This window comes from Falco rusticolus, chromosome 8, assembly GCF_015220075.1.
Source record: "Falco rusticolus isolate bFalRus1 chromosome 8, bFalRus1.pri, whole genome shotgun sequence".
Lineage (NCBI taxonomy): Eukaryota > Metazoa > Chordata > Aves > Falconiformes > Falconidae > Falco > Falco rusticolus.
Genome location: NC_051194.1, coordinates 61,371,105 through 61,398,791, shown reverse-complemented (window position 1 = coordinate 61,398,791; position 27,687 = coordinate 61,371,105). Strand labels below are relative to the sequence as shown.

The 27,687-nt window shown below is 43.9% G+C and overlaps 1 protein-coding gene across 2 annotated transcripts; it reads left to right on the top strand.

The window, feature by feature from the left end:
• Positions 1-438: 438 nt before the first annotated feature.
• Positions 439-27,031, top strand: STAT1 (signal transducer and activator of transcription 1). Of its 2 annotated transcripts, XM_037398103.1 has the most exons (24): positions 440-548; positions 3,010-3,138; positions 3,744-3,888; positions 5,108-5,206; positions 7,077-7,172; positions 7,905-7,983; positions 9,078-9,169; positions 9,788-9,939; positions 10,215-10,373; positions 11,710-11,802; positions 12,231-12,290; positions 13,488-13,517; positions 13,600-13,693; positions 14,346-14,387; positions 14,875-14,958; positions 15,483-15,581; positions 16,071-16,206; positions 18,035-18,090; positions 19,220-19,314; positions 21,526-21,665; positions 22,968-23,153; positions 23,890-23,965; positions 24,413-24,515; positions 25,083-27,031. In XM_037398103.1, the coding sequence occupies exons 2-24, from the start codon at positions 3,011-3,013 to the stop codon at positions 25,104-25,106; spliced, it is 2,268 nt and encodes a 755-aa protein (XP_037254000.1). In that variant the 5' UTR covers positions 440-548; position 3,010; the 3' UTR covers positions 25,107-27,031. The 2 variants fall into 2 exon arrangements, with proteins under 2 accessions (XP_037254001.1, XP_037254000.1); XM_037398104.1 differs by lacking the exons at positions 22,968-23,153; positions 23,890-23,965; positions 24,413-24,515; positions 25,083-27,031 and adding an exon at positions 22,277-22,533 and having other exon boundaries at positions 439-548.
• Positions 27,032-27,687: the final 656 nt, after the last annotated feature.

The window sequence follows — 27,687 nt, the reverse complement described above, 5'->3', positions numbered from 1 at the left end:
CTTCCCTTCGCCTGTCACACGCGCTGACAAATCCTACTTTTTAACCCGTCTTTTAGCCCCTTCTCGACAGCTGTACGTTCTCTCGCGCGTTTACTAAACTTTTAGCGCAGCCCTGCTCGGCAGCGCCAGAAGCTGGCAGAGGCCTGGCCCCAGGGACGGTGCTCAGGCTGTTTCTGCCTCACCGGCTATCGCCAGCACCGCCGCACTGCTGGACAGCTTTTTATTTAACGGGTGCGAACCTCTCTCCGCTAAACGCGCGGCGCTTCTGCCTGCGGCTGTCCGGGCCGGGCTGCGGGCACCGGCGGGCTCCCCTCAGGCTGCCGGCGCAGGGAGGAGCGCGGCGCCGGGAACACGCCGCCGCCCCCAGGCGGAAAGGGAAGGGGCTGTGGGCGGGGACAGCCCGGCGCCGCCGCGCGCCCATTGGCCGAGGCCTCAGCAGCCGGGCTCCCATTGGTCCGGCCGCCGACCGCCCGCTCCCCGGCTCTGCGGGTATTTCAGAGCCGAGCGAGGGTCGCGGCGCGGAGTCGCAGCGGAGCCTCGACCTACGGGTAAGTGCGGGCCGGGCCGCGGCGAGCGTGTGAGGTGCGGAGCGGGGGTGGTGGGGCTGCCCCCTACCCTCCGCTCCCGGGGAGCCCGCGGTTCGGCGGCCGCCACCCGGGCCTGGTACCGGGAGCGGCTCTGCGGGGTCAAACGCCGCTGGAGCGCGGGGGAAGGGCTGTGGTGCGGTGGGGGCCTGGCAGCGCTGGGTTAGCGGCCGGGCTTGCAGAGCTCAAAGGCCTGAAAGGGCTGCGTGCTGCGCTCGAACGGGGGTGTTGGAGCACAGACCCGCGCAGCTCTCGCCGCCCGTCAGGGGCGCCCAGCTGGGCCCTTCTCCCCGGGCACCCGCGGGCTGTGCCCCGGGCAGGCAGAACGGCCCGCGGGCTGCGCGGCCGACAGCACCTCGCGCGGCAGGTGGCCGAAGGCGGCAGGGTGAGCCCTGGGCCGCTGTGGTGGTCTCTAATGCCTTCTCGGAAGGTGCCAGCTTCCCACTTTTGCAGTGTCTCCCTGCTCACATCCCCAAGGATTATCTTTGCTGAATTATTATTTTGCTCTGTAAGCGCCTCTTTGTATGGTTATCTGCCACCGCTCCCTAGTCCCTTCCTAGTCTGGCAGCTTTAAAACACAGGAATAGTGGAATAAGTCTTCATTTAAGCACTCGGGGAAAAACCCCATGAGACTAACTTCATGCATTTCGACAAATTCTTCCAGCTTTCCTCACCAATGTCACATATAACTGTTTGCCTTGGTACCACTACAGCATACACAAATGCTATGTTACCTATAGTCTGAATTCCATGCACATCAAAATCCTCAAAGCCCTCACTTTAAGCATAATAGCATTTTTAAACTCTCATTTGCTTCTTATGTAGCATGTGCCATTTGGCAGGCGAGGGGACTGAAACACTAATGAATTTGACAGGAAGCCACATACAAGATAGCCCTCTGCCCCAGTGCTGCCCTGTTCTTTGGATGGGTCCAATCACCCTTTTTTAAAAAAAGTTACAGGTGGACTTCCATCTTACCACCCATGTTCTCAGCCTGAGCTGTTCCTTGGACATATCTTTACATGCCATTTCCACTACAAGATGCTAGCCTGCAGCCCACTAACTGATCTGTGGCTGGAGACTGTACATCAGAACATAAAGCCACTCTGTCATAGAAGTGTTACTGTACAGCGTGGCTTCTCTCAGTCATATTAGTTCATTTTAAGTAACCAGTGTCCGCTCCACACAGAACTTGAATTTAGCCTGAAAATTCAAGGGCATAGCAGAAAATTTTTCTTTCCAATACTTCTCCATTTAAAGTGGCTTGAGATCTAGTCCATTTTCAGAGCAGGCAAGTGGGGACACAAGTAGCCCTTGAAAATGGACCCCTAGAGGTTTCTTTTATTTTTCCACTCACGCTCTTGGTGATGGGAGTACACCTGTGCCAACAAAACGTGAAACTCCACATACTGGATCTTGATCCTGCGGAGTATAGGTGTCAGACACACAGGTCCTCATTCCCACATCCCTGCTAAGCAAGATGACAGTTGCCAGTACTCTAAATGCTGTGAGAAGGGGTTTAAAAGAAAAATGCGACTTCTCAAAGGGAAGTGTGATCTAGGTTCAAGTTATTTTTCACAGAATAGTGCACTATCCTAACTTGAGTGTTTTGTGTTTAAAAAAAAGTTAAACACAGAAGAAGTTGTATTCAGTTTTAACGATTAGCATCTAAAACTGTTACAGCTGAAAATAAAACGGTTTTGTTTGCTGGAAATGCTTTTCCTTCCTACTCCTCTGTCATGGTCTAACCACAGCTGGCAACCAAGCCCCACACAGCTGTTTGCTCACTGCCCCCGGGTGGGATGGGGGAGTCAATCAGAAGAGCAACTCGTGGCTTGAAATAATGACAGTGTAATAGGTAAAGCAAAAGCTGCATGCACAAGCAAAGCAAAACAAGGCATACATTCACCACTGCCCGCAGGCAGGCAGGGGTTCAGCCATCCCAGGAGAGCTGGGCTCCAGCACGCATAACAGGGGCTTGGGCAGACAAACACCACCACTCCAAATGTCCCCGTCACCTTCCTCCTCCTTCCCCCGGCTTTATATATTCAGCATGACACCATATGATATGGAATGTCCCTTTGGTCAGTATGGGTCCACTGTCACAGCTGTGTCCCCTCCCAACTCCTTGTGCCCACCCAGATCTTCCTCACTGGTGGGATGGGGTGAGGAGCAGAAAAGCCCTTGGCTCTCTGTAAGCGCTGCTCGGCAATAACAAAAACAACCCTCTTAACAGTTTTAAGTACAAATCCAAGACACAGCCCATAGCAGCTACTATAAGGAAATGAACTCGATCCCAGCTAAAGCCAGCACATCTCCAATTTTGCTGATGTTCATGAAAATCTTGAATGAGTTACTTTTCACTAGTTCAGTCCAAATACTACTAAAACATTTACACTGATTATTTCCCGCTCTCCTTCCTCAGGATGACTCAGTGGTATCAGCTACAGCAACTTGATTCCAAGTTTTTGGAGCAAGTTCACCAGCTATACGATGACAGCTTTCCTATGGAAATCAGGCAGTACCTGGCACAGTGGCTGGAAAACCAGGATTGGTAAGCGTAGAAGTGGGCTGTCAGGTTGTGGGTTAAGCAATGCAGTTACAGGCAGCAGGGGAAGCAAGCTGCTAGGTGAACCTTTGCTGGTACGACAGTTCAGTAGCTGTGTGGGTGCTGTAGCCTGTGTTCCTGCCCCTCTTCAGGGCTTTCTAGAAGGACCCAACACGTAGCATATCCGATTTCCCTTGGTTGGTCTGTAACAAAAATGGCTGTTTTAAAACCCAATCAATTACTACCTTGGCAGCTCAGTCTCTCACTGTTCACATACTGAACTTTTGCTAAGATTTTGGTGGAGTGTCTTCTTTTAGACGAGTGGTACAACATGCACATGCATCACGTTTGCTTTTTAGCTTCTTGATGTGCGTGGAATGAGTAAATGAAATTGCACAGAACGTGGCAAGCATAATAGAGAAAAACATTTCTGTGTCAAGGAAAGTAAAGTCAAAGTTGAGAGAATGAAACTGGTGTATATTTGAAGGCAATTCTTACTGCTTGCATCTGCTACAACTGGAGTTGGGAATTAAAAAAATTAGTCCTGTATGCATTTCTTGAACACGGTGTTGAAAGTGTGTTTAACACAAGCATGCCTTAAATTGTTCTAGGGAACATGCAGCCAACAACGTATCTTTTGCTACGGTGTTATTCCACGACCTGCTCTCACAACTTGATGATCAATTTAGTCGATTCTTGATAGAAAACAACTTTCTGCTGCAACACAACATAAGGAAGAGCAAACGTAATCTTCAGGTACGCCTGGGGTATAATGCCTGCACATTTGCTTGAATTGCTTCAGTAGTGCAGTTGGATGCCTTTAAGCAAACTACCCTACCATGAGGGATTTTCGCAGAGAATGTGTGAGAATCTTAATTTAAAAGCCAGAATTCAAATGTTGCTCCATTTTTGTTTTTAATTGGCTACAGTTATAAAGTTACCATTTCAGTACTGGTACAGTTACAGTTTCTGAGAACTCGAGGAAAAAGGAAGTTGTAGTTTGCAAGGTGTTTGCTATATTTATTTGGAGCACTTACTCGAATGTAGTTTCACTTACCCCACCCCTTGCCCAGCAGGTTTCCTCAGCATCCCAATAAGCTGATGCAGAAGAAACACGGGAAGAAATCCTGCCCGTTTAACTGCAGAGCTACAGTTAATAGCAGAGGACTTGTCATTAAACAGCACTTCTGTGCACCATACTGTACTGACAAAGACAAGGGCCAAAGTAATTGGTAGCAAGTGGCAGTTGGAGCATATCCTTAGTGGGCTTGATTACTTTCATTAGTCCTCCCCTCCTCCCTGTAGGGCTTTTCCATAGAGTCACCTTCTCCACAGCCTGTTGCCCACACACCTAGCTTCTCCTCACCACACGTCAGTGACTGGGGGACTGTTTTCTGAGGAGAGGAGACATGACCAGGCTGTACTTGTAAGGCCTGGTGACCCCTCGGGGCAGCCCCGTTCTGAGCGGAGCACAGGCAGTACTCCGTCCAGAGCATGTTTCAATTTTATATGCCTGTGGAACAATAAGGTTGAATTTGTATCCAGCCTTGACTGCGTGTCCATAAGCAGCAGGTAACAGATCCCCTCTGCACCACTGAGCAAGAGCTGTACCTATCAAACTGGAACAACTGCTCTTCAAAACCAGCAGCTGTACTTCAGAGCTGTGGGAGGATGGCTCTCAAGAGACGAGCTCTCTCCCGGATTGTAGGGTAGTATCTCACTTCTCCCACTACCGTCTCTGACCCCTACCCATTTTGTGCCAAGTCCCATCTCTTTGTACACTGATGAACTAAAAATAGAAACTCATTCTTGGAGATAGTTTCAGCTGTCACACTTGCTGTAGGCTTGGAGCACGCTATGGCCAGCGTGTGCCCCAAGGCTCACAGTCACCCCCTGATCTTTTTGCTGATCGGTTTAGTGAGGGACAGGAAGTTATGGGTAGGAACTTTTAACAACATACTGTCTCTAATGCCAGGATAACTTCCAAGAAGACCCAATACATATGGCAATGATCATCTACAACTGTCTGAAGGAAGAGAGAAAAATACTGAACAGTGCCCAGCTGTCAAATCAGGTAACAAGTCTTTGAATGTTTACTGTGGTTGTATCTATCCTTTGTTATTTGGGACAGAGGGACCAGAAGAAGACTGAAAGAGGAAACAGGCTGTTCTCTCTCTGCCCTGTTTCTTAAAGACGGAAGAGTGAACACCAACAGCTGGACAGTGTGGTTTGTTTGTGCTGTATGAAGCTTTTGGAGGGGAAATGGCCAGGAAGTAATTCTTATTCCTTGACTGATGTAAAAGCTACACTTTTTTTAATGCTTCTGTAGCATAGCCTGATGTAATAAATCTGATGAGCACAATTTAATAATTACTGCTTGCCTCATTTCTCCATCAAGATTTGATTTTTTTCTTCTGCATTTTACTCCTGAATTTAATCCATATTAAGCAGCTGAGCCTTATTGCTTCTGTGAACTCTCTCTCTGGGAAGATGATGCATCATTCTCCTTCCCAGTTATCTCCAAGTATTTCTTTTTTTTTTTTCTTTTTCTCTCTCTAAGTGAAGCCCATCTCTGAACTATAGGTAAAGCCATATTCTTCTCCTTCCTTATCTGTTCTGACTTTTCATCTTTTTGTGTTTTCTTTGCAAGGAGAACTGTTTTGCAATAAGAACATTCTGCAGTTGGGAAAGGCATGCAAACTGTATAGCTAGATGTAATCCACTTACATAGTGATAGTGATGACTGACCAAGCGTGATACTGAAATACTTCCCTTTAGGGCAAAGCTGGTAGAGTGGCAAGAGCACCCTGGCACAGACTTTCAACAAGGAACCCAATACAACTGTGTCCAAAACAGCTCCACTAAAAATATGACTGACAGACCCCTTGTAGCTGCAGCACAGCTGTTCAGTTTCTGTTCTGGCAAAAGCAGTCATGACTGGCTTTCTAGCACACAATGTATTTGAGTCATTAAAGAGGGAAATAAGTCCTCCTATACTTACTGTTGGCACTAGGTACGACAGCATGCCCTACCTCTGCTTTCTGGTGAGTGTTCCTATTTCCCAAAGCCGAGAAGATAAAATGCAGAGCAAGGCCAATTAATAAGCATCATATAAACCAAAAGGAGAATGTTAGAGTATGCTCAGATCGCCTGAATAGTCTGACTTAAACCTATGATGGGGACTTTTTGCAGTTTACCAAAATAAATACCTTAGATGACCTTAGCTTAAACTGAAGCATTAGTCAGACCAACAATGCATACCTGACTGTCCCACACTGGAGGGACAGCAAGTTTCTAACACCAATTGTTTCATTCCACACATTAACAGTACATCTTGTCTTTCAAATTACTACAACTCTCCCTGAGCAATATCATGCAATAAACTTCCTGAATGATATTGAGGTCAGCTTTCAAAAAACCTACAGAGTTCTAAAAATGTGTTTCAATGGCCTGTAGGAAAGAAACTGCACACCAAGTTACCCTTTTTGCCTGTCAACAGACCTATCTTGTTCTTGCTTTTAGCCCGTTTCTCCCCGTATCCAGTGTGGATGAATCTAATACCTGATGTAGACATCATCCAGCCTTCAGGGTGGTGGTTTTCTTGAAACACATTTAGAAGATACATGAAGATAAGCAAAACAAAAAAAAATGGATTTGTGCAGAGAGAAAACAGAATATGTTTATAGCTTTATATTGCTACGGATGAAAAAAAAAAGCAGCATTACCTCGCAACTGGCATTTTTAGTCCTGCCTTGTTTCTTGCAAATTCACCTGAACTCGATTTTATGTTATAAAGCCTTAGTATAATTTATCAGAACAAGCATGCTTCATCATGTTGTTTGCCAACAAGAGCCGCTAGCTTACATTAATAAAAAAAAAAAAGTATTTACTGTCATGGTTCACTCTGGTTTGACTTCTGCTGTTGTTCTGCTTGCTTCCCTCAGATGGAAGTAGGGAGCATACAGAACACTGTGATTGGGATGCTGGACAAACAGAAGGAGCTTGATGCGAAAGTTAAGGCCGTAAAAAACAGCGTTATAGTAAGTATAGTATGACTTCGGAAAGTAGTGTTTGTTGATTCACAAATGTTGAAAAGCTTTCAGTACGTAAGACTTCTAAAAGGACAAATAAAAATCAGGTAATGGTTTGGTTTTCAAGGCTATAACCAGTGATTGAAAAAAGAAAGCAATTGTTTGTCAGTAACACCATAATGCAGATTGGTATTTGACTAGTTTAGCAAGATCAAATTTCTTGTGCCTGAGTATTGGCAACAAAAGCATTTTACCTATCTGGAATACTGAGGAAAAACTAACAAATCATATACTGACCAACTTGTTGTAAACTAGAAGATAGATTTTCATTTAACACATACACGTTTGTCATCTTAACAAGTAGTGTCATGACAGAAAGCTTTTATCCAAGCAATATCTAAGAATCTGGAAGTTTGTTTAAAAAGCTGTGTGCTGTTCCAGGTTTTTCCACTGTAGCCTAGGTTCTTCTAAACTCTGGAACTTATGGAAAAGCCCTTATTGTCTAGCCATATATTTAAAATCACTAGATTTTTAGTTAGCTGAGAAGAGGGAGGAAGAGTGAATAGAAGGTGATTAAGTGTAGGGTTATTTCCTCTTTGGGAGTTCCAGGAAAGGGCATTACAGAGGTGAAATCCAGTTCTGAAGCAAAGGGCTAGTACCAGGTAGTTCCTAGTCAGAAGTAGTCTTGCATTACATAAAAATATTGAATAATTGTGGCCACCCTTCATTTGTGCTTTATAGGACGTAGAGCAAGACATCAAGACATTAGAGGATATGCAAGATGAATATGACTTTAAGTGTAAAACCTTGCAGAATAGAGGTGAGTAATTTATCAAGGACACACCCTACTGCATATAATTTGTAAGAGTATAAACTCTGCTGCCTTGTGTCAGGAAACGAAACCTAACGATGTGTAGCCAAACATACTGGGAACGTCCCTCCTCTTTAATTCTACTTTGATAATGCCCCTCCATTAATGCCAATTTACACCAAAACCTAAATTCCTGAAAATGCATTCTCTGCATCTGTCTGTTTGTACAAGAGAGCCTCTTTTTTTAACACAGACAGCATTCCTTTGTCCTTTATATCTCTTTGCTGCTAGAAGCTGCAAGCCCTATAGATTCTGTCACTCTTCAACCATACACCTAAATAGTTAAGTTTAGGCTTTTCTTTGCCATCTTGTATTTCACAAATGCCTTCCTGCTTCAAGTTTTGTATTTTCTTGTGTACTGAGGGAAGCACATGCAGCTGTAGGTCACACTGGTTTTATTATATAGACCTGCCTTTTTCTTTTTTTGGCTACTTTGTTCTAGAAAAGGCTTCAGTTTCCAATACAAATTGGCAGTTGATCATCCCTCAGAAGAGGGATGTGTTCAGAAGATCCCAAGGGGAGCACTGAACCAGGATCTTGCTCTCTGTACTCGGGGGCAGGGAGCACTTGTGTGAGGCAGACAGGAACCCCTACCCTCAGGTCGGTGGGGAGCAGAGGTGGTAGCCAGGGCGACTGTAGGACCTGTCTGCCTGTGCTGCCTCAGGAGGCTCCGAACAGCCTCCCTTGAAATAACCTGGCAACAGAAGTTAACCGTTAGGTAATGTGAATGATTAACACCTGAAGTCAGCACGAGAACAAATTGCTCAGTGTGTATCTTTACACAATATAATCATTATTTTACATAAGGTTCTTGCACTAAAAAGCAAGCAAACTCACATCTCAATTACTTTGCTGGGATAGTGGCTTTTCCTTGCATTAGTGCTTTAGTTGCAGACTCTGTCCTTTCAGAAGCGGGAAAGGAGGAATCCAAAAAAAAAAAATCTAGGAGATAGTAAACATTTCCTCCCTTAAGCTTTAAAGATACACTTCACTTGATGCTGGCCAGGCAGGTCCTCATGTACACGATTTGGACTTTTTTACAGAGCATGAGTCCAACGGTGGGTCACAGGAAGAATATAAGAAAGAACAGATGAATCTCAAGAAGATGTTTTTATCACTTGACCTCAAGAGAAAGGTAGTGCTCAAATTTTCTTTCAGAAGGCAACAGCACTTCATTTTGAACACATGTTCATTTTCATTGGATTGACATAAATTATAATAGAAAAGTTTTCTATTATTATCTGTTAAAGTAAGATTTCATTTTGTCCATCCTGACTAAAAATCTAGAATCCCTGTAAGCAATTTTATTTCTCTTCTAGCAACTTTTATCACTGTCAGGTAAAACTAGACAAACAACAAGAGGGAAAGTGTCATATCAATAGTCATGTTCTTGAGGAAAAAAACGATTTAAAAATTTGCAGCTCTAATGGAGTTAGTACGCTCCCTCTTGTTGCAGTGCTCAAATCCACAGCAAGTACTGAGTGATCCCAGATATACACTTGGGAAAGACATGGAAAAGATACACTGGCTCTTCAGAATTTAGCAATAGCGACTATGCTTTGTTTCTCCACTTAATCTAGCAAATCCTCCAGCTAAAATGCATGCGTTTCTAGGAAACATCCTCTGTTGACAGAAACTATTACTTTGAGGTGCTTGCAGAGGTTTGAGAGACAGATAGCATTAGCTAAAACAGTACTTAGTTTTCCTGTATGAAGTCTTTTTAATAAACAAGGTAATTTAATACTCTCTATAGGAAGTAGTGAACAAGATAGTACAGCTGCTGAACACCACAGAGCATACTCAGAGTGCTCTTATTAACGAGGAGCTGGTGGAGTGGAAGCACAGGCAGCAGACTGCGTGCATTGGTGGGCCACCCAACGCCTGTCTTGACCAGCTACAGAACTGGTAAGTCGTAGTCAAGAACTGCAGCGGACAGGAACCTGCAAGCGTGTTATGAAGGAACACCAGATCCGTGAAATACACCGATTATTTATATTACGCATTTTTATTCTGTCACAGCATAACTATGTTTCATTGATTTTATTACCTCACCATATTTCCAATGGGTGAAAAGTGTTCTCTGTGCACTGCCTAGTCCTTAGGGACAGTCACCTGGCTGGTGTCTCAGCACTATTACAATACACAATCTTATTACTTTTAGCGTGCTTTTGTAATTGTAGGTTCACCATTGTTGCTGAAAGTCTACAGCAAGTTCGTCAGCAGCTCAAAAAGCTTGAGGAACTGGAACAGAAGTTTACCTATGACCCTGATCCCATCACAAAAAATAAACAAGTTCTGCAGGATCGAACATACAGTCTGTTCAAACAGCTCATCCAAAGGTAACAGACAAGAAGAGTCTTTTTGTGCTTGCATGAATAAATGGATGGAGAACACCTTCCCTTCTGTTCCCTCAGTATTTCCTGCATGCTAATTTGGCATTTTCTGAGGTTTTCCAGGGCTTGTCACAAACAGTAAACTGACTGGCTTTGATGTTTACCCTATCTAGGTTTTCCACAGGTTTAGGCTCATGGAAAGGTTTGTAATCAGTCATTTAATCATAGCTCCTGCTAACTACAGTCTACATTGACTACAGAATCAGACTCGTAGTGTTTTTTTGTGCTTTAAGCTTCAGCCCTGCAAAATTCAAGTAAATAGAGGCAAGAAGCCACCCGCAGCACCAAGCTGTGCCCAAGATAAATACACACTAGATTCTTCAGCCCTTTTTTCTCTGGACACATCCTTTGTCTCCAGCATGGAGAGGCCAGCACTACTGCTGTGTCATCTCTAGGATGTGAGTTACTATAGCTGATAGTTGCCCCACATAAGACCAGAGTCCCATTCCATAAACATACAACAAACAAAAATCAATGCTGTAGAAGACTTTAACCTAGCAGGAAAGAGCAAGGACTTAGATACAGTAGGTAACACCCTGTTACAGGGGTCCAGAACCCACATTTCTATAGTCCCGTTCAGGTGCTTTGACCACTTGCCTTTCATTGGAACTGCTTTTCAGTGAAGTGATGGCAGTGAAGAGCTGTAGAAATCCAGCTGCTGTTTAGTTATCTTGCCTGTGCTTACAGTGGAAGGAAAAGTCTCCATGCTGCCTAGGACTCTGTAGCATTAGAAACGCTTCAGGATTTGTATCTACCTAGCACAGTGTTACATAAAAAGATGCTAGGGATGGCAGCAGTTTAGGCTGTTACCAGAACAGGTTGGCCTCAGGGGTTTGTGGGCTTAGCCAGCCCTCATCAAATCCGCACATAGCTTAATCTAGCTCTTGGGCACCTATTTTGACATAGCACTGTAACCAGAAGAATTTAGTGAGCACTGGGAATGGCAAAGGAAGCAACATTCCTCACGTGTGTTATGCTACGTACCTCAGTGTTTACATACTGTTGGATTTCAGGGAAGTTTGAGGTAGCAGTCTCCCTTCTCAAGCCATCAATTTATTTAGACAAAGCCAAGCCACATGAAATCACTTTATGCTCGCAATATTTCTAGCCCCATCAACAGAAATGAAAGAAAATTACAATCTCTGTAGACTGAAATTGAACAAATGAAGTATATAGTACTGCTGGTAAATCACCATTCCTGTAAAGTTTAATTTTTTATGCAATTTCTTATTCCTTAAGAACACTGATAAATCAGAGTGCCTTTAATCTGTTCTTTCCATAGCTCCTTTGTGGTAGAGAGGCAGCCTTGCATGCCAACACATCCGCAGAGGCCTTTAGTCCTGAAGACAGGCGTACAGTTTACTGTAAAGCTGAGGTATGTTTTCCCCTTCCCACTCATTGCGTGGTAAGCCTTTCATGTCACCGGCTTCCTCCAGCAGAGCACGTTGCACATCTTACGCTGTAGCCCAAGTGCTACGGTCAAAAGGAAGCAGGCTCCATGTGGCGTGGGGGCATCTTCTAGCAAAGTTTAACTTGCAGTCAGCTTCTACTCTTTACCAGAAATGGGGGGTATTGAGTGTATGAGAAACACAACCAGAGCACTTAGTCATGCAAAAGAATAACTCATTTGCCCATCTAGTTTCCTTTTTAATTACAATCGTGTACGAAGCAAGCCTGGAGCCTGCATGTGGCCCCGAGTTGTGCAGCTCAGGTATATCTGTGATAAGTAATACGATAGCAGAGAACCTATCTTTTGCAATTGGCAATAGTTTGGGTTTGGTTTTTTTTTTCCCCTCTTTCCAGGTTGCTGGTGAAATTGCAGGAATTGAACTACAACTTGAAAGTGAAAGTTTTATTTGATAAGTATGTTGCATTTTTCTCATCCCTTTATACATTAATAGTAAACAGTCCCCATGTTCAGAAATCCAAAAGGCTGTCATATTTTTAAGTGCCGAGTTGGCCAGCAGCAGGCTGGTTCCCCGTGGCAGCAGGTACATCCCATCCTCCCTTTTTCTTACCCATACCCTTGCTCTAAATCTCTTTCTGCCATTAGAGAAATGTCACAAAGTACAGACGGCCTCAGCTTCTTGCCACCAGCTCTGCTCAGATGCACCAAGGAGAGCTCGCTTCTGCTGAGTGCGGGCACAGAGCAGCACTTAAGCAGCATGTGCACTTCTAAACTTCACTGTTGCAGATGTTTCAGTTGGGCTAGCTCTAGGTGAAAGTGTAGAAACTGTTTTCAGTCACATAATTTAGTTGTGTCTTTAAAATACCTTCCTTTTTGGGTAGCCTCTAGTGATGAGTCTAGCTACCCCTAAAGCTGTCTTTGAATTAGGGGTATAAACGAGTCTACCTTTAACATGTGAGACATCCTTAACTAGTGAAAAACTATAGCAATAGCAATCTAAACAGACTATTACCAATATTTTGTAAGCAAGTTTAGCTTTTTATGAGCAATACAGTTCAGATGAATTCAGCATTTACTTAAAGGGCAGGGAAATAAATGTAACACTGTCTCCAAAATAATGACAGTGGCTGTGCTTTTAAGAAAGCAGATGAGGTTTTGTCTTCCCATTCAAGTCTTTAGGGGGCATTCCATTCGCTTGAGACAGCTCTGAGGTCCAGAAACTTGCATGGAGTAGGGAAAAGGAAAACTAATTCTTATGTGGATGTGGGAGCCGAGGCTTTGAGAATTGCACCAGATATAATGCAACTCAGTAAAATCCTGAGAAGTGGGAAAACCAATTCAAGTGATGCAGCAATTTATTCTGCAATATTGTATGGTTTGAAAGCAAATTTAGAATGACAGAGCTATATTTTTTTTCCTCAGAGCAAGAGTTGAAACCTATGTGGTAAAAGGACTTTGATTATGAGACCCTCATAGCAAAATTTAAGCCTCAGTTAAAGACAGCCTGCATAGCACAATATTTGACTGCTTGAACCAATTGCCTCCTCTTGTGCACAAAAGGCTTCAACCAGTTCTCATCAGCTGTCAGCTGCTAAAACACTTAGTCTGTGGCAACATCTTTGAAATATTTTTGTCTTTTTTTTTTTTGACAGAGATGTAACCGAGAAGAACTCAGTCAAAGGGTATGTAGCATCGCAGTTCGGTATATTAATGTTGGGTTTTTTCAGTGAATTTGAGACTCAATTCTTTTCTGTCTTCATGCAGGTTCAGGAAATTTAATATTTTGGGAACAAACACAAAAGTAATGAACATGGAGGAATCTACTAATGGAAGTCTAGCAGCAGAATTCAGGCACTTGGTAGGGGATTTTTTTATTGGCACATCCATTTAATTGTGTGGGTAGAGGGTGTGGTAGGAAGGATAGAGATTGCTCTTACTGAAGTCACTGTTTACTTTTGTAAAAGAGGAACTGTGATCATCTCCCCTTTTTCTTTGTTCTTCCCTTTTTGAAATCTTTGGATCAACTGAAGTGCTGTATCTTTTGTCGCTGAAGTAGGGCCAGAAATGCATTTTCTACTATGTAGAAAAGTATTTTCTACTATGGAGCTTGTGTTGCAATGAGTTCTTTGGAGGAGGAAGAAAAAAATCCTGGAAATGTTGTTCAGAACAGACACTGTCTGGACTTTATTGTCCAGTTCAGAGGGTACTTTGGTAACTAGTATTTCATCTGATCCTTCCCGATTCACACTGCTGTTCTTACAAGGCCTCTTACATAAAGTCATTACATCGTAACGGTGCAATATCTGTTTTCACAGATGAATATAAAAGAGTAGTAGTTACCTATAGTTTAATCCTACGGCTTTCACAGCTTCGACCCAAATGGAATCAGACACTAGTGCAGCCAGTTTGCATACAGTTGATCAACTAGAGCATGCAAGCATTTCCATCCTCTACCACTTTCATTTGTGGCTGATATAAACAAGTGACGGGTTTTTTTTGTTCATTTGCAGCAACTGAAAGAACAGAAAAATGCAGGGAGCAGAACAAATGAGGTAAGCAGCACAAACATTTGAGACAATTCTCCACTCAGCCTGATGAAGAAACACACAGGTTGACAGATCAATCAATAGGAGTTCAGGGCTTCTAGGAAGTGATCCACGTAGGAGGCATCTACAAGCAAGAACTACTGCCAGAATGCTGTTCCTCTGGACTCTCCCTCACTGGCATCTAGCTTAAACATTTTGGTTAGGACTTTCTGGCAAGGACAGATTTTTCTGTGGCTTCTAGGTAGGAGCCAAAAACCCCACAAACAACCAAAAAAGGTGCTTAGAGAGTACGAATTTTAACAGGCAGTTTTAGGAAGTCAGCAGCATCATTTGACTTTGACCTGTAAACTGTTTCTGAAGTCTAGAGCAAGTAACCTTAGGCAGAAAAGGTTCCCCCCCAACCATGATAAATCCCCTTACCTTCCCCCCAGGCAGTTTTCAGTCCCTGAAAGGTTTTCCCTTTTTTCTTTTTCTTTTTTTTTTTCTTTTTAAGGGTCCTCTCATTGTAACAGAAGAGCTTCACTCTCTGAGCTTTGAGACACAGCTGTGCCAGCCTGGCTTGGTAATAGACCTAGAGGTATGTCCTACATGAAACAGATAGACTTTAATTCCTGTATTTCACTCATGCTGACAATATAAACTTTTTTTTTTTAAAGCGCTGGCTATCAAGCACTTTCAGTTATTTCAAACTATATGAATGAGATTCCACAACATCTCTGTATAGACACATGCAGTGAGAATGCTGTCAGATCTCTGGGTAAATAAGAGTAGGTGTTCTTTGCAGGCTGTCTGATAACCAACCCTATGTTGTAAGCTCTAGGTATCCATTTCCCTTTATTTCAGAAGCAATATGCTATGTACCATTACTATCAGTGCTATCATATCTGACACTAAATGAAAGTCTTCATCAGATAAAAGTCACCTAAGTCTTTCTAGCATTTCATCATACTAACATTTTCTCCCTGCGTGCAAACTTCAAGTGAGAAAGTGAAGACCATGCAAGGAGGGACTTACGATGGCAGTGTGTTTGAGGATAATCTAGAGGAGGACTGCAGTGGCAGCGCACGGTAGTCTGACATGTTTCCTTTTGTACCCTTTCAGACAGCTTCCCTTCCCATTGTTGTGATCTCAAACGTGAGCCAGCTTCCAAGCGGATGGGCTTCTATCTTATGGTTCAACATGCTATCTACTGACCCCAAGGTATTTGCAAACCCCCAAAAAATGCATCAGAAATGCTACGTGTAATTTTCAAGCATTGTCTCTATATTTTTTCCATGCAGTAACTCTTAATGGCTTTCAGGTGTAGCAAGAGGCACAGTGACTTCCCTATCCTAAACAGAGCAACCTTCAGATCCCACATAAGGATAGTATACATTGTGTTAGTGTATACAGTACACAGCGAGAAGCCAAACATTCAAGAATTAAAATACAGCGCATTTGAGTAATCTAGGAATTCTACCCAGTGGGAGAAGACACATCCAAAGCAGAGCCCCAGAGGTTGCTTTTTGCTTTTCCTGGTAAAGAGTGCCTACCCCCGTCAGACTAGCAGCCTGCACTCGCTGAGCTGTCTCAAGCTGACATCCATTCTTAAGTCTTCGTTTTGTTTTGGCAATACACTTATTAATTTAAACGGCATTCCAAAAATCAATGTTTATTAACTATAGATTGTATTTTTCCCTTCCATTCTAGAACTTGTCCTTCTTTCTGAATCCACCTTATGCAAAGTGGTCTAAACTTTCTGAAGTTCTGAGTTGGCAGTTTTCTTCTGTAACAAAGAGAGGACTTAATGCAGATCAGCTGAGCATGCTGGGAGAGAAGCTACTTGGTATGGCCTGCTTCCATCACAGATGTCCTCTTTGAATTGAAGCTACGTCTTCACTGCAATCTTATTTTAAGTTTTCATTTCCTCTCACACCTTTTCCCCTCATACAGTATCACTTTAGAGTAGTGAAGCGTTTTCCAGTTTTCAGTATGGTAGAATTTGTAGATGAAGGTCAGGTCATGAGAAAATCCACAGTTCTAACTTAAGTCCTATGTATTAGGGCAAGGCAGATTGGGGCTACTTTTGCCTTTTGAAGAGCCACTAAAGTAGTGCACATGTTCAGTCAATCTTCAAGGTGTGGCTGTTTCTTGACTTTTTTTTTAAGCCATCTCCGTTAATTTTAATTTCACACATGCCCCCAACTACGGTGGGGGCTTACTCTAACAGCATAAATACAGCTGCAATACCAAAATGCAAACACTATGAAACTTTTAAAGGACATCAAATGGAACATCTCCCAAGCAAGAGTCCTTAGTAAAAGCCTAATCAGCCACGAGCTTTGTTTCCAAACTCCTTGTCAGTTTGCCTGATAGGCAGAGCACTTGACACCGCTACTGAGTTTGCATAGTAGACTAGGTTAAGATACCATTGTTTCAGCATATTCTACCAATTTAGGTTTCAGGAAGCATTTATATTTAAAAGGATTTGATGTTAGTGGGTTTAGGTGGTAAGTACAGCATTCAAGTAGTCTTTTCCTTTAATTTCCCCAAGACATAAGATCTGACAAAAAGCTTACCGATTTAATAGATTACTTTTTCTGAACTCTTCTGGGAGAGTAATTTCTTTAGTTTAATTAACCATCATGAAGACAAAGTGACCACTGACACATTTCTGTAGTCACTTAGCATTTCAGAACTTCAGAGGTTTTGTCAAGCTCTGGTAGCAGCAAGGATGCTATTTAAATCTCTACAGCTAAAAGTAGTTCACTACTGAGACTGTTCAACAACCTGGATTTTTTTTTTTCCTATATTCAGGATTCACTAGTGCAAGGGGACACAGAATCTAACAGGGTGCCAGGATACAACTCATCTGCTGGTTTTGTGATGTGAAAGTTGACAGAATCTTGCTCTCTAACACTAGCGGCACAGAAACCAGCTCCCTAATCCTATATATATTTTAGGGAGATTAGAGGAAAAAGCAGCATACGCCCGACTTCATTGAAACACGTAGTGTGATCTGTAACAGAAAGGATTTGGCTCCGAATACAGTCAGGGTCCTCAAAGCGCTAGCTAGCTACTGTAGTCACAGCATAGGATTTGCTTTGCTGTTTGAACATGGTTATGAAACACTAACATAAAAACAAGGTAGGGGGAAATGATTGCAACAGGAATGACGCGAGTCTGTGGTTGGGGCAGACCTAGGAGTCAAGAGTTTCTGGAGCAAGAGCCCAGAAGTCACCAGAACGGAGAAAAAGTGCTTAATCCCAGAAAGATATTGTAGAGTCTGCTGCGCTCCTACAGCAAAGCCTATGGGTTGCAGTTCTCTCGTTCTGCTGGAGAAGAGATGTGCAAGATTTCAGTCTGCTTCCTGGAAGCATTTTGAAACTGGCAAGTGTTAGGTGTAGCACAGCACAGAACGCCTCAGAACAAGTTGGTTCCCATTATGCAAGGTCTGTTTAATACATCTGGTCATTCTGATGCAAACTTCTCCAGAGGGGAACTTTGCAAGCCCTCTTTGCCCTAGTCATGAAAACACAGTAGTCCTTTTCTTTTCTTGCTTAGTACAACAGCTCAGAATTGTAGATAAACGCCGAGAACTTGGTGCTTTAGGTGCTTTCCTTCCAGCCTAAGTAACTTGCACAACATGACTGAAGTCAGTTTATTCTGTTCAGGGCCAACAAGCGGAGGATCTCACGATGGCCTTATTCCTTGGACAAGATTCTGCAAGGTATGAACACAGTTTCAAAACTGAGATGAAGAGGGAACTCTTGGGTTGGTTGGGTTTTGTTCCCCCCACCGCCTGGTGCTTTCTTTTTCAGAAGTGTACCCAAATTATTCTAGAGTTTATATGGTTGTGGGAGGTTTTAGTGGTGAGGTTAAAGTAGCAAGAGGAAAAAGGGCTTGTAACAGCAAGGAGCAGATGATTTTGGATTGCTTTTGAGTCACATAAAAATGTAGAATAATTATAATAAAAATATGTAGAAAACCGCATCTTTCAAACACAGCATCTTTGTTATTATTAAAGCAGTTGCTGTTAATAGAATAGCTCTCCAGTTTAACTATTACAGAAAATTTTTACAAAACCCCCACATGGCAAGATGCACGATTCTTTTGCCATTGTGAAGGGCATTTCCCAGACTAGAGGCAACTGGATTAGGCTAAGCAGAGGGCAGCCAAGAGGGTCAGCGTGATGGCAGAAAGCCACATCATGAGATTTCATAACACTGGCTGCAGCAAGGCAGGAGGCTGCATCACATTTTCTTTGGCTTTAGACCCTAAACTGGTATAGATAAGTGGGAAATGACAGCAGGCAGAAGCAGAGCAAAGCTCTGGTGACCTACAGGTACTCAAGGTCATTAATACGAGTGCTTCTGAGGAATTGAAATCCGAGTTTGAACAGAAAATGTCTCTGAGCTGTTCTGTTCGCCAGCCTTGTTGAAAGCCCCACAGTGTTGGATTATTTGGATGTCCCAAGAGCGCCAACAGGGACAGTACCCAGGCAGAAACCAGAGCCATTCACTGGCTCTTAGACCGGTGGTATTGCACGAGAGGTGATGGGTCCTGGCTTTGTGGGTACTGTAGGCTCATGTAGGCATTCACTCACATTGCCTCTTGCCTAGAATTCTGTACATGCTTCATTCCCAATAGTTTCTGTCCTTCTGGAGTAGAGAAGGAGAAAGAAGGAATTCTAAGAGAATACAGGGAATGTGGGGAAAAAAAGGGGAGAAAAATGCTGGAATAAGTAGATGCTGGCTCTCAGCACTGACAGCTTGCTTCCTTTCTGCTTAATAAAACTGATGTTTCATTATCCCTGTTCTCCCCCCTCCCCCCCCACCTTTCCCTATTCTGAATTTCAGGAAAATATAAATGATAAAAATTTCCCGTTTTGGTTGTGGATTGAGGGAATCCTGGAGCTTATTAAGAAACATCTCCTGTGTCTCTGGAATGATGGGTAAGATGTAGTTATTGCCTCCAACCTTTCATTTAGGCTACAAGTTGCATCCTCAGGTTGCAAGGTTGTTTGAGAAGGTACTTTGGATCCAATAAAATAGAACCTACAACCAGAAAAATCTGAGGCAAATTAATTCTAGTAGGGAAGAATCCTCTAATGAGGCAGCTGCTTAAAGCAAAAACATCAGATGACCAAGCTGTCCCACTTAAGTCACAGAGCAAGGCTTTGAATGTTAGATGGGTTTTTTTTTTTTGCCTCTGCTCACACTGTATGTAGGTTCTTCCCACTGTCTAAAACGGAGCCTCTCTTGTGTTGACAGGGAAGACTGAAGTACAACAAAGTCATCATCCATCTTAAAAAAAAAACAAACAACAAAACATACACCACAAAATCCAACAAGCAAAAAGCCTACCCCACAAGCAACCATCGTGGTGAGCCTCCTGAGGGTGGCAGCAGCCAGATTCTGAACTTCTGTGTCTACAATATGAGTCCAGAAAGTAGGTTTTACTGATTTTAGTAGAGTATTAAGTAATTGCTGCCACAGACAGGTTTAGCCAGGGTCACAGTGACAAAACCCTGTCGACAGCACGCTCACAGCAGAGCATCCTAGCATCCCACAAGCTTGCAGGATCTACAACAGCAGGGTTGCTCTGTCTTGCTATATTCAGCAGAAAGCTTCCAATTACTACCCCCCAGCTCCAGATCGGTTCTGTCGAAGCCCTTTATAGTGCAAGCCTTGTTTCTCTGCCCAAACCTACGTATTTCTTAGCTAAGCAGACTCCAGTGCAGTGGGAACTTCTGCTCCCATTACTGAAGCAGAGTTGCAGTTCTGTCCTGTTTGGTGTTCCGCCTCAGCACGGCTGTGTGCCTGCAGGGTTGGTTCTGCGTGTGGCTTTGATAGTATACAGGCTTGAACAGCGTTACTCATTGCCCTCTGTTATGAGGGCAATCCCCTGCTTAGGGTTTAATGGAAGAGAGGTGCGAGCTAAATCCCGAACGCAGTCAAACCCAAAGATTTACTACTCTTAGGTTTCCCCCTCTCAGCTGGCTTTGGTGGATAGTCACAGATCTTTGTTTCCTAGAAAGGCAAGAAGGGGAAACTGAAGGGAAAACTCCTGTCAACTGCAACGATACTTGAGTGGGAAAGAGACAAATCTATAGTATCCACTAGGATAGAGACTCCGCTTGAATACAAAAGAATAAGTATTACAGCCTCAACAAGCATTGTTATACTTAAGGCATGGAAAGGCAAAACACTTTCATTATACACAAGATATTGGCTACTAAACACATTTGTTACCCAAAGCATGCCATTTAAAAAAGAAAAAAACAACACAACAAAGCAAAACAAACCCCCGTAAAACAGGATAGCTTACAGCAACTCAAATTCTAAGCAAGTCATGATTTTAGGTGGGTGTGTTGTTGTTTTTTTGCAAAAGGCGCTTTTCTTAACTGAACGGACAGAAGGACAGTCGTACTCAAAACTTCATTATCGATGGAGTATTTTAAGGAATAAGAAGCAGTCCAAAGAAATTCTGACCTTTTTAAACAAATCACCCGGGGTTTGACCAGGGTTGTGCCCTAGTACAAGTATGGCTTGTGCAGCTCGCTCCCCACTGCCTGTTCATTTCCTATAATTACCCCGTTGGCCTCCTCGCCAGTGACATTCGCTGAACATAGTGAATTTGCAAGGTTAGTCACACAGGCTTAATAGCTCATCTAGAAAATGCATGCAAGGAATAAAGCAAACCCCACCCCTGTACGAACACAACCTGGTAGCTAGCAAATTCTGCTTCATCAGCCAAAAAGGAGAAACAGCTGTTCCTTAATACACTTTTGAAGTTAAAACCACTAGCTGGGATCCAACCATATTACATATAAATTCACTTCTGCCTCCACAGCCCAGCTTTGACAGTAAAGAACAAGCTCTCTTATTCTGAGCTCAGAAAAATATTTGTATAAGCCACAAGGCCAAAGGAACAGTGCCGAGGAAAGCTGTGGCGATTCATGGCTTCCACAGGGCAGCTCCAGCCTATCCATCCCACTGCTGGCTTTCCAGCTCTTCACCCGATAAAACCTTCTGTGAGGCTTTTTACAAGTATTTCAGCTCTTCCAAGTGACAAAAGCTTTTTAGTTTTCTCTACCTAGCTCAGCACAACTTGGGGTTTATGTTGAGGTGTAAACTCAAACTTTTTCTTTTCAACATTACAGCTGCATCATGGGTTTCATCAGTAAAGAGAAAGAACGTGCTTTGTTGAAGGACCAGAGCCCAGGAACATTTTTACTAAGATTCAGTGAAAGCAGCAAAGAGGGAGCAATCACATTTACGTGGGTAGAAGGATCTCAAAATGGTAAGCCAGTAACAGAGAACATCTTTGCCTTCAAAATATGTTTACATGAGAACAAGAAACCTTCACACTCTTCCACACCAAGAGCCAACATGATACACCACCCTCGCAAGCAGCAGGCCACAAACGGCAGCAGACATAGACCTTAGCGCAGCACATGAGCCCCACAGCGACTTGTTCAGGGTTTCAGCTGGGGCTGATAACACTGCCCAGGTACTGCTGCTGGCCTGGAACTCTGCTGAGGACAAGCTGCCTCCCCCCCCTCCTTAAGTTCTTTCTTAGCAAGACACCCTTAGTACATACACACCTGCTTCTCCCTCCAAACCCATATCAGCTTCCTATCAGAGATTTATTTCCCAGGATAAGTTCGCTACAACCACATTCAGCGCTCTGTATTATTGTTCTCTCCCACTGCTCCTCATATACAACACTCCCTTCTCAAACAGCTTTACTTTAACTCATGGTCCAAAACATTTGATCCTCCTCACATTCTCCATAGATAAAGCACATACTCACTTCATTTTCCAAGCAGTTCTCCTTCCACCAATTTCCAAAAGGCTGATGAGGAGCTTGCTTCTTCAGTTAGCTGGACTGTTCTCTCCTCCTTTTTCAAGGAAACCTGGAGACTCAAAAACTGCAAAAAGATCCCACCCCATCCAGCCAGGGCTCCTCTCTTATCATACTACTTAAATCAGCCCCACCTGCCAGGATGGCACAGCTGCTAGCATTCACTTGGATGAGCCCAGGATCTACAACAGCTGGAAGAGAAACTGCTGAATGTACTTGAATGACTTCTTTCCCTTTGCTGCCTTCATACCTGAGACATCCAAAAATCAAGTAAAGAGAAAAGGCTGATAGTATGTGGAACATTCAGGGAGGTTTTATCTTTCTCTTTCTATGATGCATAAAAGCTCCAAGTGGTATCTTGGGATCAGGCTTCCTGATAGGCAATAGAGTTGGAATGACATCATTTGGAAGAAGGTTGAAAAGGTAGCGCGACTTAAATTAGTTGATGAAATACTGCAGTTAATTTCCACAGCCAAGTCACCCCAGTCATTCTGAATGCAAACTGCACCAGGAGCCATCACTACGTGCTATCCCCCCGTATGCTCTCCTGTCCCACAAAACAATTATGCTCCTTTTGAGAGGCATTAAATATTTACCTGTGGCACAGTAGGTGTCATCCAGGCGAGCCTTTTGCTTATGGGACCTCTGAATTTGTGGAAGTGGCTGCAGCTTTTTAGGACAGTTTTAGAAAAAAACTTTGAAACCACCTTTAAGAGTCACTGCTTTTCTCCTCTGCAGAGCCCCAGTTCCATTCGGTAGAACCGTACACCAAGAAGGAGCTCTCTGCTGTTACGTTCCCCGATATCATTCGCAACTACAAAGTGATGGCAGCTGAAAACATTCCTGAAAATCCACTGAGATTTCTGTACCCAGATATACCCAAAGACAATGCCTTTGGCAAATACTACTCCAGGCCTAAGGAGGGTGAGTGCTAAAAATGGCTCGTACGCTGTCAGTGCGATGTCTGTGCTTGAGGTGCTTGGGCACTGTGTCGGTTTGGTGGCATCGAAAGAAGGGGTAGCGCTTGGTCGGAGTGTCCTGGCAGCCTGTGGCACGCCGGAGTGCTGCCCAGCTGCAAGGCGACAGCTTTAGTAGGCTAAGAACAGGTCTGGTTTTAAAGAGGTGCAGCATGAGATCTAGGCAGATCAAAAAAACCCCAAAAATAGTTGTCACTGGCCCTTACATGTGAGCCTGTGAGGTATTTCGGAGATGTAGGTTCCTGCTAGCAGCCGGAACCATGGCTCACATTGGACTGGCACAAGGGCTGGGCCTGCCTGGGCGGCCTGGCAGCACGTGTTGGAGAGCTACACCAGACTTTAGTGGGGGCTCTGTTCCCCGTTTTCGATAGGGGAAGAGCAAAAAGGAAAATGTGTCTTAAAAATGGAATAAATTAACCATAGTGCTGTGTTGATAGAGCTACATCAAACTGTAGCAGGGCTTTTGTACCCTGTTTTCTATAGGGGAAAAGGAAAAAGGAAAATCTGACTAAAAAATGGAATAGGTTAACCGTAGTGCTGTAAAATGCATGAGAGAGACTTGCCCCTTATCTGGGTCACAGGCTTTATTTTTGGTACAATAAAGATGGCAATGTGAAGTAAACCTGCTGAAAAAAAAACCCAAGCTTTTTTTTTTTGCTTTTTTTTTTTTTGTCTCCTTGAAGCACCAGAGCCTATGGATTTGGATGGTCCCAAGGGAAATGGCTACATCAAGACTGAGTTAATCTCCGTATCTGAAGTGTAAGTGGAATGCTGGATTTCTAGGAACTGATCATAACTTTTTTAGCTGTGGTTCATGGGTATTCACAGTATTTAAGGTGTAGGCGCTCCTGTCAAATCCCTCCTCTCTCAGAGGATCTGATCACACTGCGTGCATGCAGCGCAGTGTTCGAAACACCAGGTTTAGGTAAAAACCCTAGAAACTTGCAGGTAGTTGTACTGGCAAGTAATTTCTTGAAAAGCAAGTTCTTACAGACTTGTTGGGCTTCCATTAGAATGTAGATCACCGGGTAGGCCCAGTTTTCGCTTAAAGCCATGCTGGCTTCGTAAAGTGTATTGCACACAGGCTCGGTCTTCTTCACAAGAGACCTCATTAGTGGCCCTTCCGGACTCAGAGCCGGACACGGCAGCCCAGATGTGCCTCACTTTTACAGTGAAGGTTTTTCCCTGCTCTTCTCCTCCTATTAGCCACCCCTCCAGGCTCCAGTCTCCAGAAAATCTGCTCCCCATGTCTCCTGAAGAGTTTGACGAGGTGTCTCGGATGGTGGGCCCAGCAGAGATTGACACTGTGGTATGTATCATAAACCCTTGTGGGAGGCTTGAGCTGGGACGTGCTTTTTTCCTTTGTTTTTCCCTTCGGACGTACATCAGACACTTGACAAGCTAACGCTTCGGAACGAGTCTGTTCAGACGCGTAGGAAGAGCTGGGAATCCCGAGTTAGACTGGGATTGCTATCAGTTGTTCTTTCCCCTTGTTTGTGGGGATGAGGGTTAAGGACAGGAGGGGGAGGGAAGACGTGGGGCAGGAAGGAATAAGGCTGTGCTCCTTCCGAGGGGTCTGGGTGGGGAGGGAAGCTGGAGCAGGCGTGCAGCTTGGAAGCGTTGCTGTCCCAGCGCTGCTGAGGTACCACCTGTTAACAGACAGCAGCCTCGTCCTTTTGGGGTGTACTTCAGAAAAAAATTCCAAATTGAAGCGTGGGGTTGTCTTTTTTTTTTTTTTCCCCCATGGTAGTTTGATCCCAAGATGTGAATCTGCTGCTCTTTGGCGAGGACCTGGTTGCGCTTTGTAGTTAGTAAAGGGCAGAGTATTAGGTCTTTACTTGGCTTGTTTAATTGACATCTACTTTTCTTGTTGCAGATGTGTTCAGCATATTCAACTTAAAGGCTGAGCTTTTTACTGCTGATTAGCTTACGCATCCTGCTCTGCAGTCAATGGCTTGGTGACACGCTTCGATTCTTTGGTTTCTCAACCTGAAGGTCCAGTAGCAGTTTTTAACTCATGGGCATATGGACAGCATTCTGAGCAGCCTCCTTAGGTGCACTGGTTTTGTTTAGAAGTTCTTTGTTAAAGAATTGCCAGTTGGCGAGATACTGCGCCAGAGCCGAGTTAAAGAGGAAGATGGGAATGAGAGGCAAGAGTGATGGGAGAAACACGCATTTTTTTGTTTAAGGGAATTAGTTAAATTTAATGTTTAAAATAGTTGGCTGTATGTAGGCGGCTTCAAAGGAAAGCTAGCTCTTCTGCGGAGGTTCTGCTCAGAAAGCTTGCACCTTCTGTGGGAACTACTTCTCAAGAAATTTCATAGCTTTGAATTTTCATCTGCATCACAGAAGAGAAACGCTCTGCAGGTATACACCACACTGAACCCACGTGCTGCTGAAGTTTGACCCGGTTTAATCATTTCCTAAGGGCATGGTGCAGCGAGAGAGCATAAGCCGAAAATGTTAGCTGGGTTTCATGTTCGCTTGTTTCTTAAGGCAAGGTCTCCTTGTGTAGGACATCTAGCACGACCTTTCTCACGAAGAGCACTTCTTAGGCCACCACCTTAAAGCTGTACTGGAACATGCTGAGCTTGTAGCTCAACGGGTACAACCAAGACTAAAGCCTCTGCAGGCTGCAGCCGTGCTGCCTAGCGGCAGCGTCGGCCAAAACGAGACCTACTCTTAAAGACTGCAAAAAGGGCTGGAGGTTGTTTTTATTCGCCCTGTTTGATCTAGCAAGGTGAGGATCTGGTCGCTCATATCTTTCACAATAACAGATGTGCCATGTAGGTTAGAACAGGTGGAATGGAACTTCATTTTCTCATGTACTATGAACCAGGGCATTTGTTTTAACTGTTGATTTGAATAGCTAGAAGACCTTACAGGCTTTGATAATGAAGTGTTTTTGCAATTAGGGATAAAGCAAAGTGAAGAAGTTAAATTTATACGGAGCAATAGCTGCAGGGCATGCCATCTTTAGCACTTAAAGGATGGAGTTACCAGAGCAGGAACAGGTTTGTTTCTCGGCACCTTTGAAGATAATTAACAACTCGCAGTCAAGAGGCAAGGCTCTCTTAAGCAGCTGGTCTCTAGGATGCAGCCGAGCGGAGGGACAGACCGCAGGACCCCGCACACAGCACCTTTAGGTGGCCCTGCTTGAGCAGGGGGGTTGGACAAGGAGACCTCCAGAGGCCCCTCCAACCCCAGCCCCTCCGTGACACAGTCGCTGCTGCAGCTTCTCCAGGCGCTGCCATCTGTTCCCAGTGCCTGGCAGGGTGGCAGTGGCCAGTGTCACTCACAGGGACTGCAGTGCTGCTTTGCTGCCCCTCAGAAGCGCTGGATCGACCAGCTGCTGCTCAGAAAAATAAATGGCTGGTTCAATTTAGTGTGCTGTGCCCAGGAAGACTGATGTGCCCCGTGCAGTCAAGAGAAAGAAAATCCGAAGGACCTAGAGCACACAACGTATTTAGCAATGCTTTCCATTTAAACTGACTTTTATTTTTGGTGCCCCAGGCCCCTGAGGTTAACAGTGCTACAGAACATCACGGCTGGTGACCTGATGCCTTTATCTTACTATAACTAGCTGAATGTGTGTCTTTACTGTAACAGAAAAATCCAGTATTTGTTTGTTGAGCTACATCTCGTACTCATGTTCTGTATGCAGCTGTTTATTTTCACTACTTTTATACTTCCAGTTTTATTGACGAGGGTGAAATTTTCTTGTGAGATTTAAAGCAATCAATGGCTTTGTCTTTACACAGCCAGTGTTTTTTTCCCTGATGGAACATTCTTTTGTCATTTTAAATAAACGGAACGGTCAGTTGACGCTTTTGTCCCTTCTCTTGTGTTTTGCCTACTTCTACTATAAAGATGACGAGTCTGCCAGTAATTCACTGTGTATCTCATTTTAAACTTGTTTGTGCAACTGAACGGTTACAGCCCTAAAGCCTAAGGCAGTGGAGATGCATTTCAGTCAATACAGTGCTGCAGGTCAGCCTGCAGTACGGGGTTCTTAGGAGGTAGCTATTCTCATTTGTTTTTTAATTATTTCTGGTATCGTATCACTGGGGTTTTTTTTCTTCCCCAACCAAACTTCAGTAAACTCAACTTGAACTTCTAATCTGCATTGATCAGCAGGATAACCAACCTACAGGTGAACGTTACGAGCTATCAAGCTGGTCCACGGCTGCGTCATTTCCCATTGGGGCTACCCAGTGATGTGATTCCTTGTCTCACACTTGTCAGGCTTTTACATTAACTACACAGCCAGAATAATAATACAGGAAAGAAACAGTTGGTGAGATGGAGGACAGCAGGAGTAAAGAGTAGGCAAGAGAAAGCTAGAGCTGTTGAGGGCACTTAGCCAATCCACTTAGGAATCCCAGAATTAACAGAAAGCAACCAGTGAAAGGACACCGCTCTAGAAGCATAGGTAAAAAAAACCAACAAACCACAGAACAAAAAAACATCAAGAAAAAGCA

Bases quoted from the DNA above. Each gene is read 5' to 3' on its own strand.
- STAT1 (XM_037398103.1), top strand. From the start codon at position 3,011: ATGACTCAGTGGTATCAGCTACAGCAACTTGATTCCAAGTTTTTGGAG. The intron at 9,940-10,214 runs GTAAGTCGTAGT...TTGTAATTGTAG, and splicing joins CTTGACCAGCTACAGAACTG to GTTCACCATTGTTGCTGAAA. The intron at 14,388-14,874 runs GTAAGCAGCACA...TTTCTTTTTAAG, and splicing joins CAGGGAGCAGAACAAATGAG to GGTCCTCTCATTGTAACAGA.